At 37.5% G+C, this 12821-nt stretch overlaps 1 protein-coding gene across 13 annotated transcripts in view; it reads right to left on the minus strand.

Annotated features, from left to right (window-relative positions):
* Positions 1-12821, minus strand: part of FAM241A (family with sequence similarity 241 member A) — a 449214-nt gene that overhangs the window by 78000 nt on the left and 358393 nt on the right. Inside the window, exon 1 of one of the 13 annotated variants that reach the window (XM_038135582.1) lies at positions 12015-12033. The exons of 11 other annotated variants lie outside the window; for them this stretch is intronic. In XM_038135582.1, coding sequence (XP_037991510.1) covers positions 12015-12018 — 4 coding nt within the window. In that variant the 5' untranslated portion in view covers positions 12019-12033. Of the gene's footprint in view, positions 1-10794; positions 12133-12821 lie in introns of those variants that run through there. One more of the 13 variants, XR_005256767.1, reaches the window with a different exon arrangement.

The following is a 12821-nucleotide window of genomic DNA, read 5'->3' on the forward strand; positions in this document are numbered from 1 at the left end:
ATATCTGTGTGGCATGTCATTCAGTGACAGATTTTATAGAATCTGGTGAGGGCAAAAGGCTGGTTGAAGACTTTTTTTATATTTTATAGGCATTCTTTGACTAGAAATAGTAATCCCTAAAGATGATGGATGGGAAAAAATCCCAGTTTAGTCTCTCTTGCAAGGTTAGCTTTGGTGATTAGTTCAACATATTGGGCAGCAGGTTCACCCATGTAGCATGCCCTGTGTGCATGTCCTCCCTTCCACTGGGATTTAGAACAAGCCTGGTGGGGAATTATAGCTTTTGTGGGGTAGACTGCAGCTTTTTTCCCTCTATAAAATGAATCTCTCCACTTTTTTTTTTTTTTTTTTTTTTTTTTTTTTTGTCTCCAGGAGATGGCAGGAGAACTTGTTGGCTTCTGTGGAGCACAAAAGGAACTGTGGGAAAGTGGTGAAGGACTTTCATCAGACAAAAGGATTATCCTGTTTTCTGCAGTAAAGCAGGTGGCTGCCAGCTGAAGTATGTGCAGCATTTGTACTCTTAATTTTCATTGCATCTAGCCAGCTAGCTAACTCAAGTAGGAACTCCATGATATTTATGTGAATTAAGAGCCTGCATCTCAACTCTCCACTTCACCTGACTGATGGGCATCCAGGAGAATAAGCACTCATATCATCTGTACTGTTCCTGAAAAGGAAGTAAGCACTTATGCTCTGGGGGATCATATTGACATGACTGCAAGCAAGTAATCCTAGATGAAACACAGTCAGGAGAAGAGACATAGTTCAACAAGTCACTGAGCATTTCTTAATGAATGAGGTATTTAATTTTAATGCAAGAAACAATGACTGAAGCTGAAATCATACTAAAATCACAAGTAATTCTAGTGAGATCTGTCCATAAACAGCAGGACATCGTGCTTTTATTGACATAGATACTGACAAATTTAACATATGTAGAAGTCACAGGGAGAAGATAATTGGGCTCATCAGGATCTATGCCATCATGCATTCTCACTCTGCAGGACCTTAAAAGCCTACTGTGCCAACCTACTCACCAGGAAGTATTTATACAAATTGTATATGACAAGGAAGTTGAGGCCCTGTCTTGACCTATGGAAACAAAATTTTCCCCAGCTGTTGAAAATCTGTACAACCTTACTTCAGCTCTCCTGTAGCCATACAATGTGGTATTAGTCTCAGTGTCACTGTTGAGTGAGTAGCTCTAGGCATTGTTATTGTGAATGTCATTGTTGATCTGATATGTATTATGAATTATTTATTTCCTCATAGTCCTACCCATACTGTATTCAGCTGTATCACAAATATTGACCTGTCATTGCAAAGAGAGGTGAATGGGAGGTAACAATATTCATTCATGTGCTTATCCAGACTTTGAGACACTGCCTCTTGGTTTTTCAGTGTACTAGAATAGTTTTCTCTCTTTTACAGTCAGGTCCAGCTTGGAATTCAGATGCACTTGTGCATACTCACTATTTTTACAAGTTAGAACTCAGTTTTCTCTGCTGTATTTCTAGGCAGTGAATGAAAAAGTAGAAAAACCCACTTGTAAAATGACTTTCCTATCACATTTACTTAGGAGAATCCTGTGGAAGATACAAAAATAAAGGTAATTTGTTCAAGGAAGAATTTACCTAAAATAATAATTACGATGCAGTGTAATTAATTTTTAATTTCTAAAATAAAAGAACCAAAGGTTCATTCTAAACCACTTTTATTCTACCAATTTCTTCCTTCTCTGAGGTAGTTTCATATTTTCAATGGACCAACAAAACCAAGTGCCTCTTTCCCTGCTCTCTCGTTGTCTAGCTGCTTCTTCTGTCAAAGTTTCTGTGGATTGTCACAGAGATAGAATTTTAGACCCTCTGTCCAGACCCAATTCTAGACCAGGGTAACAAACGCTGGAGTGGGTTGGCAGCCCCATTTTGCTGACGCTCGCAGAATGCAGAAGAATGGGGAAATACTGGAACCTGGAGCTCCATTCTGGTCCATGGACAATGGCACTGAACTACTGTGCTGACTGGAGGAAGCCCAGTAAGAAGTAAAAAGCACCAAGTCCCTGGAGTTACGGAAGTTGCTCTCCCCCATGTCCTTGCACAGGTTATGAAATGTATGCAGGGCTGCCATCCTCTATTTAGAGAATCTCAACCCTTGCCTCACTTTTTTCTTTTGAGCCCCACTTACTGCAAAAGGCCTCAGGATCATGTGGGGTCACGGCTGTCTGCTTATCTTCAACAAGGCCTTAAGATACAAATATTTTGTAATAAAACCCAGCTGGAATCACCTATAAATAATAAGATCCAAAAATGCAAAGCTGTTTATACTCTCATGCACTGCTTTTCTGATAATGGTGAAGTAAATGAGATATCCATAATTGCCATAAGTGAACAATAACTGCAGGTAGTCAACTTCCACTTACAATAGCACTTAAAAAAAACCAAACTAGATAGGTGATAAGGAAGTCTCCTATGCTCCTGACAAGTAGCTGAGATACCATCATTGTGGACAGCCCGGTTAATTTGAAGACAGTTTCTTCTCTTTACCAATGTCATACATAAAACGAGAAAGAAGGGGTTTTGCCACTGGTTTTTGTTGAAATTTTCCTCTTCGAAAAGAATGCAACCAACCATCTGAAGGTGCATTTCCCTTATTCTTTCTATCCACACGGAACTCTCCGCAGTCAAAATGTTTCATTATTTTTATGACTGTATTTCTTAATTTAAGAGATTGAAAACTATTAGGAATATTTTCAAAAAAGTATCATAAAACTATTATTGTCAGTGCCATGGTGTTGCATGCTAAATTTTAACACAATGCCAATGATTGCAGAAACATGTGAAATGCAAGTAATGCAGTGACTTGGGACATACAATTAACTGTAAATATAGCCCTTATTATTGTGGTATGGTCTGCTTTCTTGAGTTTTCTGACAAAAGATTATAATAATTAAAGATGCAGAATAACTAATTTTTGTTAAAAGTTATTCTCTTTGCATCTCTGAAATAATTGTATCTTCATGTTTTTTTCTGTATTGTAGCTATTTATTCACTCAGTCATTTCTATCAGTGTAGACTACTGCAAGCATAGTCATAAAATAAGATCATGTTTACAGGGCAGAATTTCACACTTCCACCCCCGCCCCCGACTACTGATGAAGTGGCTGTGCAGGTCTGTCAGGCTGAAACTGCACATCTGTGAGGCCAGAAGTACGACCTTTAATACTTTAATACCAGATATCTGAATTTGGAATCCAAAGTGCAACTGAGGAAGAAAATCTAAGTCCAGATACTTAAATCCCTTGAATATTTCCAATATTGTTATATAAGAATCTCACAATTAAAAGGATATAATCTAAGAAGAATGTTTATAAGTGAAGGGTTCCTATTACCATCTAAAATAAATGAGCATTATCTCACAAAACCAGTCTGACTCTATGAATCTCTGCACGAAAACCATGCAATGGAAAGGTTTTTCTTTTTTCATTTTCTTCTTTCCCCACTCAAAACCAAATAAAAAAACCCCACTCACTTAAGAAGCGATTGTCTGCAGACCTTTGAAGCAAAGGAGGGTGACAGCAAGGGCAAGAGGCTTATTTCAAGGGTCACATTTCATTTGCATAAGCAAGTAACCATAGGGCACTGTGGAATGTCTGTAAATGGATTTCATTACAGAAATTCAGCTTAAAGGGACTATAAATAATCCTCTGACAAACAATGTATATTGCTTCAAGTTCTTCTGTAATAAAAATATTTTAGTAACACAACAATCCGTGAAAGCAGGAAATGAAACTGGAGGAGCTGCACATCTTCCCGTTTTCTCTCTCAGGGCAACATTATATTGTAATATGTTTTAAAGGAAAAAACCCGTGATATTAATATTATTTTAGCAAAGTAATCCTAAAAAAACAAGGTTATATAATTCCATATGTCTGAGACAGGGTGGCTAAACAAATAACCAGATCTTTACGAGCTCTTCTCCCCTGGAGATCATCTGTCCAGCAGGACAGGTGTGCAGGCTGCATGGTATTCTGCCCAGAGGAACATCTCAAAATATATTAGAGTGTGTAAATCTTCTTGGATGAATTTCAGTGGAGAAGCCATTTAAAGTACACATTTTAATGGGTTGACCTTTTTAGCCCATATGAAGGAGCAACGACTGTCTAAGGCCCCAGCTCAGCCAAAGCATTTCAGCAACTCCCCAGTTTGGTGCACATTTAGCTGCTAGTTTCTTCAGTAGGACTTAGCTATACAGTATACAGCTATACTCCAACATTATTAGTGCATATTACATGCTTTGATGCATTAGTCCCCAGCACTGCAGCATGTTCAAGGCTAGATGCAGCTAGGTGGACACCAGACCCCTCAGCAGATTTCACTACAAGCTCTGAACTTCTGGGAGGGCCATAAAGTTACTGGAACTTCTGCAGTTTTTGTTAGAAATACAACCACTCACTGCAGTATCCCCTTGAAGAAACTTGGCTTACCATCTTCAGAGAGGAATTTGGGGTATTATCACGACTTCATCCCCCTTAGGGTACTAGCAAGGAACAGCCCTGTTCTGAAGGGTGTGGAAGCTGTCCTCTGCACTGGTAATCACCTCCATGGAAGAATTTCGTCAGTGCCCCAGTCTAGTAGAAAAGGTCTCACCAAATAGTCTGCCTTTATTCTTTTGAATAATATACTTGTAAAAAAAAAAAAGTAGAGATAGATACTTCTGCAAAAGGAAGGAAAAAGCAGGCCTTTGAAGCAAGAACTTAATTTCTGTTGATGTTAATTTTTGTTTTAGATTGTTTACCTTTCTAATAACTATAACTGTTTTCACACTGGCATTACTGTTTTCTCTGGAATAGATGTGCTCACAGTGAAAAATCCAATTGAATCAGAGCATGTAACGAGAAGATGTAATCCATCGTTATTAAAAAAGGCAGCTTACCTTTATCTGGGTGTTAAACAGTACAAATCCATAAGAGTCAGTGAATGTTTTGAAGTAAAAGCGAAGGGCATTATGAAGGCTGAAGTGGATTTGTCACTGAATTATATGTATTACCTCAGAAATGGCCTAATATATGGTTTGGGAAACCATGTATTTAGCAGTGGGAGAAGAGAAAATAAGCCCATTTGTTCATTTTGCACATTTCCAGACATACTGGATGATGTTTTAAATGCAGACTATTTTGGGGAAAATTTTAAGATGAAAAGGAATCTTGTCCCTGCAAAGAAATCACAATTGTTTCATTGTTCATACCTGCATGCTGCTTCTGATTATCTGTATATCAGGAAATGTGCACCAACTTGCTGCTGTGAACTTAGGCATCACAGTCACAGGCACTGGCACAGAATGCCATGTTTGTCAAAACACACCCAGTCTTCAGCTCTCCTGACAAGCTGATCAAATCACTTAACCATCCTCTGCTTCTCTGTCTTTAAGGAGGTAGTATGAGTTACTCCTCTTTATGAAATATTTCAGGGACTATCCACCACAAGAAAGCCAAAGGGATGCTTCATGACTTTTAGCACATTGGGGATTTGCCATTTTAGGAAAAAAAAAACAGTTGCTGTTCACAGAGGAATACACTTTATGTCCACAAATAAAAATCTAGCATATTTCATTCCTAGATAGAAGTACTAGAAGAGTGTGAAGCACTTATTAAAAAATTCTGAAAACAGAGTGAAAGGCTTCAGTGGAAGATTTATTTAGAGAGGCCTCAAGTTACATGTCTTGAATGCTTGTGATGCAGGGGGTTGCTCTGGGATAGGGTTTGGCTTGAATTCAGAGTTGATGCAAAACTGAAGCTAGAGTTCAGGTAGAGTGAGGCACTGTTTGTAAACTTCCCCAGTTTTGAACAAAATAGGAGAAATTTACACAGAAGTCCTTTGATTCTAGGTCCAATTTTCACAAATGTTTTCTTACCTGACCTACGAGTTCAAAGCAAAAGTTCGCAAAGAAGTAAATCTGACAAATTTTCAGTCTCTGGAAGCACAAAGAAACAGGTGTTAATCCACAGTCTTCTAATGCAATGAATGGCTGCCAGAATGAACTGCTGAAAAAAGCCAAAACTTAACCTGGTCTCCTTCCTTAAATACTGGAGATCCTAAATTATTATCTCTTCAGATTTGTGGGCAAACTAGTGGTAAACTTGCCAAGATGCCTGTGAACTCTTCCTGTCATGGTTCAGAAACAGCTCTTTGTTAGGGCTTTTTTCCCCCCAGTGACCTCAAACAATGTAGCCTCATGCAAAGCATTTCATGGATGTAGAGAAACACATATGTGTTTGGTTTTCCTACATGCTAAGGATTATACTCCATGGTGACATGAGGAAAGGCTGCTTGCTGTAACCACTGAGTAGCTGGGCTGACTCACAAGGTATGAATTTACAGAGATAAACTTCAGAGAAAACAGGCTGTGTGCTTCTGTTACCCAGTCAAATACTAGAAACAGGTCTAATAACTGCAAGACTGGATGAAATTTAGGTCTCCCCGAACATGAAAGAGTAAAGAAACCACTGAATTTTACCTAGGTTGGGGAAGAAGGATATGCTTAGGACTGAGTGGAAAAAGGTCTTTCCAGTGGAAGAAACTACAATTCTCAGTTTCATATATATCATCTATATGATGTATATATATATACACACACATACATTTTTTTCTCCTGGTTCTGATCCTGGTAGTGATAGAGACAGGATAAAGAGACACAGAAATTAATTCACTATAAAGAGTTGTGGCATGGTTTTGCATTGATAGGAATGAATATTAATTAAAAGTGGAAAATTTCTATTGCAGTTTATGTATTCTACAATTAATTTCTGTAATTGTTCTAGAAAAAATATAGTCTTGGTAGTGACAGGGTACCCCCAAAATATTTTTTACAGAGAGTTCTAATGTTTTTCATCATTTAACCAGTGAAGAAAATAACAAAATCACATCTTTTCTGTGCACCAAATTTCAAACACACTAAATAAACATTTAGATTTTCTTTAAATGATGCCATCTTTTCCAATAGATAATAGATATCTGTAGCCAGCTCTAAGGAAGTACAGATGCCAATATTTCTGTGGCAAAGTGTCCTTTTGATCTACACCAACTACATCATTGAATCCTGCATTCATTGGGATGGTACAGAGGGAAAAATACATACCACTCAAAATCAGAGTGACAGAATCATCTCACAGAAAAGAAAGGTAATGAACATAACCATGACAGGTTGGTACTGGTACATCTTCTAAGGATGTCCAAAGGCAACTTGGACACATGGTCTTGTTAGACCTGGAAATGCATTAGACACACCATGATAGCCCATTTATTCTCACTTTTTCAAGGGTAATTTTTGATTACTTAGTGTTTGTGAATCAGAAGGGGGAAGTGTACATGGCACATGCATCTGGAAAGGAAATAGAGTAAATAAACTATTTCTGAAGGGAGAGGGCAACAGGGAGGCTAGGAATCTCTGATTTAGAGAACCGGAAGCATGAAGAAGTGGTGTGGAGCAAATGCAATCAAAGAAATGGTTTTGTGGAAACATGATCAGCGCGTGGACCACTTAGAAAAACAGGCAAACAGTGGTCAATTGTTCACAATGAATTATTCACCCCGCTCTATTGGAACACAACGATCCCAGAATGCAAAATTAGGAATTAATCAGGATGCAATCTCTCACTCCTCCTGTTTGGCATTGCCATTGACCTTATCGTTAGAGAAGATGTATATGGATACAACACAGAAATATCAAAGCTTAAACACTATGCAAAAATATTTAGATTTTAGCTGCCAACATAACTCCTATAAGTAACAACCTTCAGCAAACCAATGACCAAAAAAAATCTGCAATATTTAAAGAAAGATGGGATTTATCATTAATGATAAAGAAAACAAATTCAACAAAGTTAGCAATCCGTCTTCCAAGAATTTTGTAGAGGTATATATCCATTGGCGATAAGAAAACCAATTTACATTCTTATTAGAGGAAAAATCTGAGAGAATAACTAGAAAATGATGTAATGAATCTGCAAGGTGAAAATCATTAGAGCATTTGACAACTACCTGAGATCAAAAATTATCTAGGAAAAAGGTAAAATTTTCTAATGTAGAAATAAAACCAAAGCATCTGCCATGACAGCCTTTGGCTGGCTAAACACACTCTTCCCTGAGCAGGATGCACAACAGGGAATCCAGCGGGAATTGACAATGTACAAGGTGGGCAAATGTTGTGTTGCATTAAATAGCTATTTAGTTGTTGTTTTGCACTGGGAATTTGGGATTTGCACTGAGTGGTCCTTGTATCATGTGGGATTATTGGTGTTATATCACATGGTTTGTTATCCTCTTCCATCACACGGTCTCTCCCTCATCCACCCCTCTGCCCTACGTCCCTGGTGGTCTGTCCTCTGGTTACCCCTCCCCTTGCCCCCTCCTCCATGGTATTCCATTGGCTGTGATCCTCTTCCCCCTGCCCCCACTCCCTCAGGTATCAAAGCCCCCTGCAAGAAGGGGACATCCTCTTTTCTACCTGGGGGGGTCACAAGAGTCTGAGGTGTCCGCCCGCCAATCAATCGTCCCCACATGGAGAAGAGCGCTTCTCGTCTTTTACTTTAGTCCATGAGGGTCCGTGTGGGCTAGGGTCAACAGCTAGCTGGAGTGGACCCCCAAGATACACAGATCTTCATGCAAAGTGCAGGCACAGGACACACAGACTGGCAGAGTGTTTTTCATGCCCCAAGCAATGCTGGCTTGTCCCAGAAGTGTCCAGCACCACATGCCAGGAACACCTCAACATCATTCCTTTATGTAGCTGTGGTAGACACTATACCAGGTACACAAGGTGATGCTTTCCAGATATGCCAGCCTCTTCTGCCTCGACTGAACCCTTCTGTACTCTAAAGCCTGTGCTTGTTATTTTAAAGGCCTTTAGTGCTTATTCTTTTAGAGGCCTAAAGTGCTTATTATTTTAAAATATCAGTTTTTCAAGAAGCTGCAAAATGCCTGAATTTGGATTTTTAGGAATAAAAAGTACTTAATACTTTGATTATTTCTGTAAGAAACATTACTATTAATTGCCAGAAGGCACTCCTGTATTTGCAGCTTCGTCTTCAAAGTTGACACAGATTCCTATTAATATTTTGACTCACTCTAAGAAAAATAAATACATTTCTATTTGTGTATTTACTAAGTATTCTTTAGCGGGATAAGGTTTGCCTGCATAAATCTTGATTAGCTGAAAATTTTGACATTTTTTTAGACAGGAACATCACTAATGTTTTACACTGCTGTTAATAGAAAAATTTCTCACTTGAGTGGGATCTATAAGCACACATTTAAAGTAAGCCAGACTTACTTCTAAGTATGCCATTGCTTACCTCTGCTACTTGGGCTCTGAAGTAAAGAAATGCTTTTAATTCTGGTCCTAAAAAATAAACTAGTAACTTGTAAGTCAATTTGTTTCTTTTCTGATTTCCAAGTACTCAAAAGCTCTTTTAGAAGGTGTTGCACAAAAGAAAAGGGTAAAGAAACATTCTCCAAATAAACAAGTGAGGACTCCATAGATAAACATATTTGGGCAAACAGGAAATAGTGACCCAGAAAGTATAAAACAGCCCATCTTCCAGGCTCCACTATGACACATCTTGACCAAATCTCACTTTCCCTAAATTGTACTCATGTCAAGCCAGCTCTCAGAGAAGAAAGGGGCAAAGTTGCTCACCTCTGCTAATCTTCACTTCTCATGGCTGGGCTGTTCTGCCAGATTCTGTTTGCATAAGTGGCTTCAGATACTGATTCAGCAGAGGGCTTGCTCTGTTGTGAGAGTATAGTTATACACTCCCAGTTACTCCTGGATTTGGAAAGCAAATAAGCTTTACTCTTTTCTGCTGTCTGCATGCCCATGTGTCTTTGTGGAGTCAGGTTTTCTGCTTTACAATCAGCCTCCTGCTGGGTTCTATAATTGAGCTTCCAGATAAAATAATCTAAAGTGAATAATAGCTTGGAAAGCATTCTTAATCTTCATTTTAGTGTTGTATCTTAAGACCATTTTTTCCTTTTCAGTTTCTGTGATCAGGGCAAATTTCCTGACATTAGCTCAGATGTTACTCTACTGACATATATATAGCATACAGGATCAGCAATTATCATTACTCATTATCACTTATAATATCTTAATTATAAGTGGCAGCTTAATTTCTAATTTGAGAGTGTAATAGGTTAAAATTATGCTATTTAGAACTAGTTTTTTCCTTTGTCTCCAATGGATGAAAAAGGATTTTATGTAATTGAATCCTTATCATACACACTGAACAGCATCTATTCACAACAACTTAGGTGCTGAACCCAAGAGCACCATTTTTTCCTCTCTGTGTTTGAGCATTCTACAGTTGCTTAAATCTCAAAAGCTTACATTCATTTAATCACTCAGCAATTCTGAGAATATTTTTAGACTATATATTCCAAGGAAAGCCACATTATGTTCTTAAACCAGAAAATGAATGTATAAGTCTTTTATTCATAAATAATTTTGTCTTCAATAGCCTTCTCCTAGTAAACTTCTTTTACTTATCTACTATATGGACTGTAGTCCACAAAGAAAATAAAGCGAAAACTAGCAGGAAAATGTGTAATGCATCATTGTGAAAAAATCCCAAATAAAAAGGTAAAATTTTCAACCAGTGGAATTTGCTATGCTTATACTACTTGGCACGAAAAGGGAAGCATAAAGTCAAATGCACAAAGAAATCAAATTGGATTACTTTCATAGCAATTTAAAGATCAATTAACAGTTTAAGAAAGTTGTATTAGCTATTGACCTCAATCTTCTGTCTGTGCATACTAGTAAGGAAGTCAGAAAACAAACCTCATAATACTGCAGTTATCAATTTTATGAGACAAAATTGATAAATTGATAAATGCCTATGATGCATTTTTTCTATCTGTATGGTGTGAACCTGTTTCATGTAAGATTTTCCTTGTAAGCATATCTGCTGTGGAGACAGCTATTAAAGGACTCATGGGTAGTAAATTAAACTTGACTTCAAAGACAACCCATCCTCAGACAAATTAGCCTTCAGATATAGAAAAGGGCAGGAGCACTCATTAATCTATTGAAGGCCACCTTCTGAAATGTACTGTTGTTTCGAAGTTCAATGATCATTTCAAGATTAAATGTTCATAATTTTACAATTTGTCTTTGTAAATGATGCACTATTAGGTGATAAAATATTGCATATCAGAATCAGTTCTCTTTTTTTCTAGTCATCCTAGCAAGTCAATTGCTTTAATTCAAAATATACACAGTGTTATTCTGAAGTTTGAGGTTTAGAAGCTAATTTGAATGAATTATTTTTCACAGTGATGTAAATAAAGTCAAGGTTCCCTGTGAGATGTTGTTTGTTTTAAATGAATTACTTTATAGATTTACTAGTACTGCTTTTCCTGTAATTTGCATCATAGAGTGCCATAAAGGGGGAAAGAGCACAATAATTCCAATTGTATACTAATCCTTAGCAGATGATGAAGAACTAGCATAATATTTTGAAAGGTGTCTTTGTCCAACCTCCAAAATTCTGTTTCATGCTGAAGAAAATACGAATGATAGAATTATGTTAAAGATGAAGCTTTAGGTTTAGTGGCTGAGATAAATTACCACCTTATGTTAAATCATAATTTTCCCCCAAACAGTTGAATAGAACAGAGCAACCTTCATCTGCAAAAAACTTAAAAAAAAATACTGTTTTTCAGCTTCAAACCTTTCAAAGGAATTTATCCTCCTTTTTTTTTCTAGATGTAGGTCAGTTTCTAAAACAAAGCCTTGCTTTTACAGGACCTATAAATCCATAGATTTCATAAAAATATAACCCTGGAGAAAACTGACAGACCGTTTGTTTATGTACAATGCAGAAAGAGAAGACATTTGGCAAGAAATCCAGATCTCCCTACAAGCCTGGGAAGGATCATCTGGGAAGGAGCACCGAAGTGTCAGGCATACCTCCAGTCAAGGCATGTTAAGTTGTGTCTTATGAAATGGTTACTCACCCATGAATGCCTAATATGGGATCTGGAATCATGATCACCTTCACTTCCCAGGCTGGTAAATGCCTGGGGAAACCTCAGTTATGTCAGCGATTGGGAGAGGCTATAGGGACACCCATCACTGAAACAGAAAAAGCAAGAACCAGCGCTGTAAGGTGTTCTTCCTCTCATCTGTAATTGTAAAATGGATCAGGTGCATGATGGGATTTTGTGACCTTTGGAAGTGTTTTTTAATCTTTATAAATATAACTTCACATATATTAAATATTCAAATAGATATGATACATAATATATCAATACTTATATTTGTGAATTCTGTTGTTTATCAAGATATAAGTTTTGTACATATTATGGGAAAGCTTTGCTATTTTAATTTATTTCTAAATTAAGTGACTTCCTCTGCCTATTGGTAGCTTGGGCAAAAAGGACTGAACTGAAAGCAGCAATAAACAGACCTCCACTGCTGAATATTTGATTTTATAGGACATGCTATTTGCAGAAACACAGACTGCTTGTTGATCCACCGAGTGAAAAATATGAAGGAGAGCTAAGTCTCCCTCAACTTTAGGATTTCACAGTGTTCAGTGGTGGAATGGTAGAATGATGCTGATTTGGGCTGGAGAGCATGCTGCCTCCATTCTTCTTACCCCCCAGTTTTTATATTAGAAAAACAAAGCTGCAAGCTTGAGGCAGTACCAACGCTGGCATATTTGTTTAGTTGATCCAAAGATGATAATACAATATTAAAAAAAACTACCACAGCCTATCATATTTAAAACAAAATGGACTGCAATTTTCATTTGCTCTCCT

The sequence above is a fragment of the Motacilla alba genome, chromosome 4, assembly GCF_015832195.1.
Source record: "Motacilla alba alba isolate MOTALB_02 chromosome 4, Motacilla_alba_V1.0_pri, whole genome shotgun sequence".
Lineage (NCBI taxonomy): Eukaryota > Metazoa > Chordata > Aves > Passeriformes > Motacillidae > Motacilla > Motacilla alba.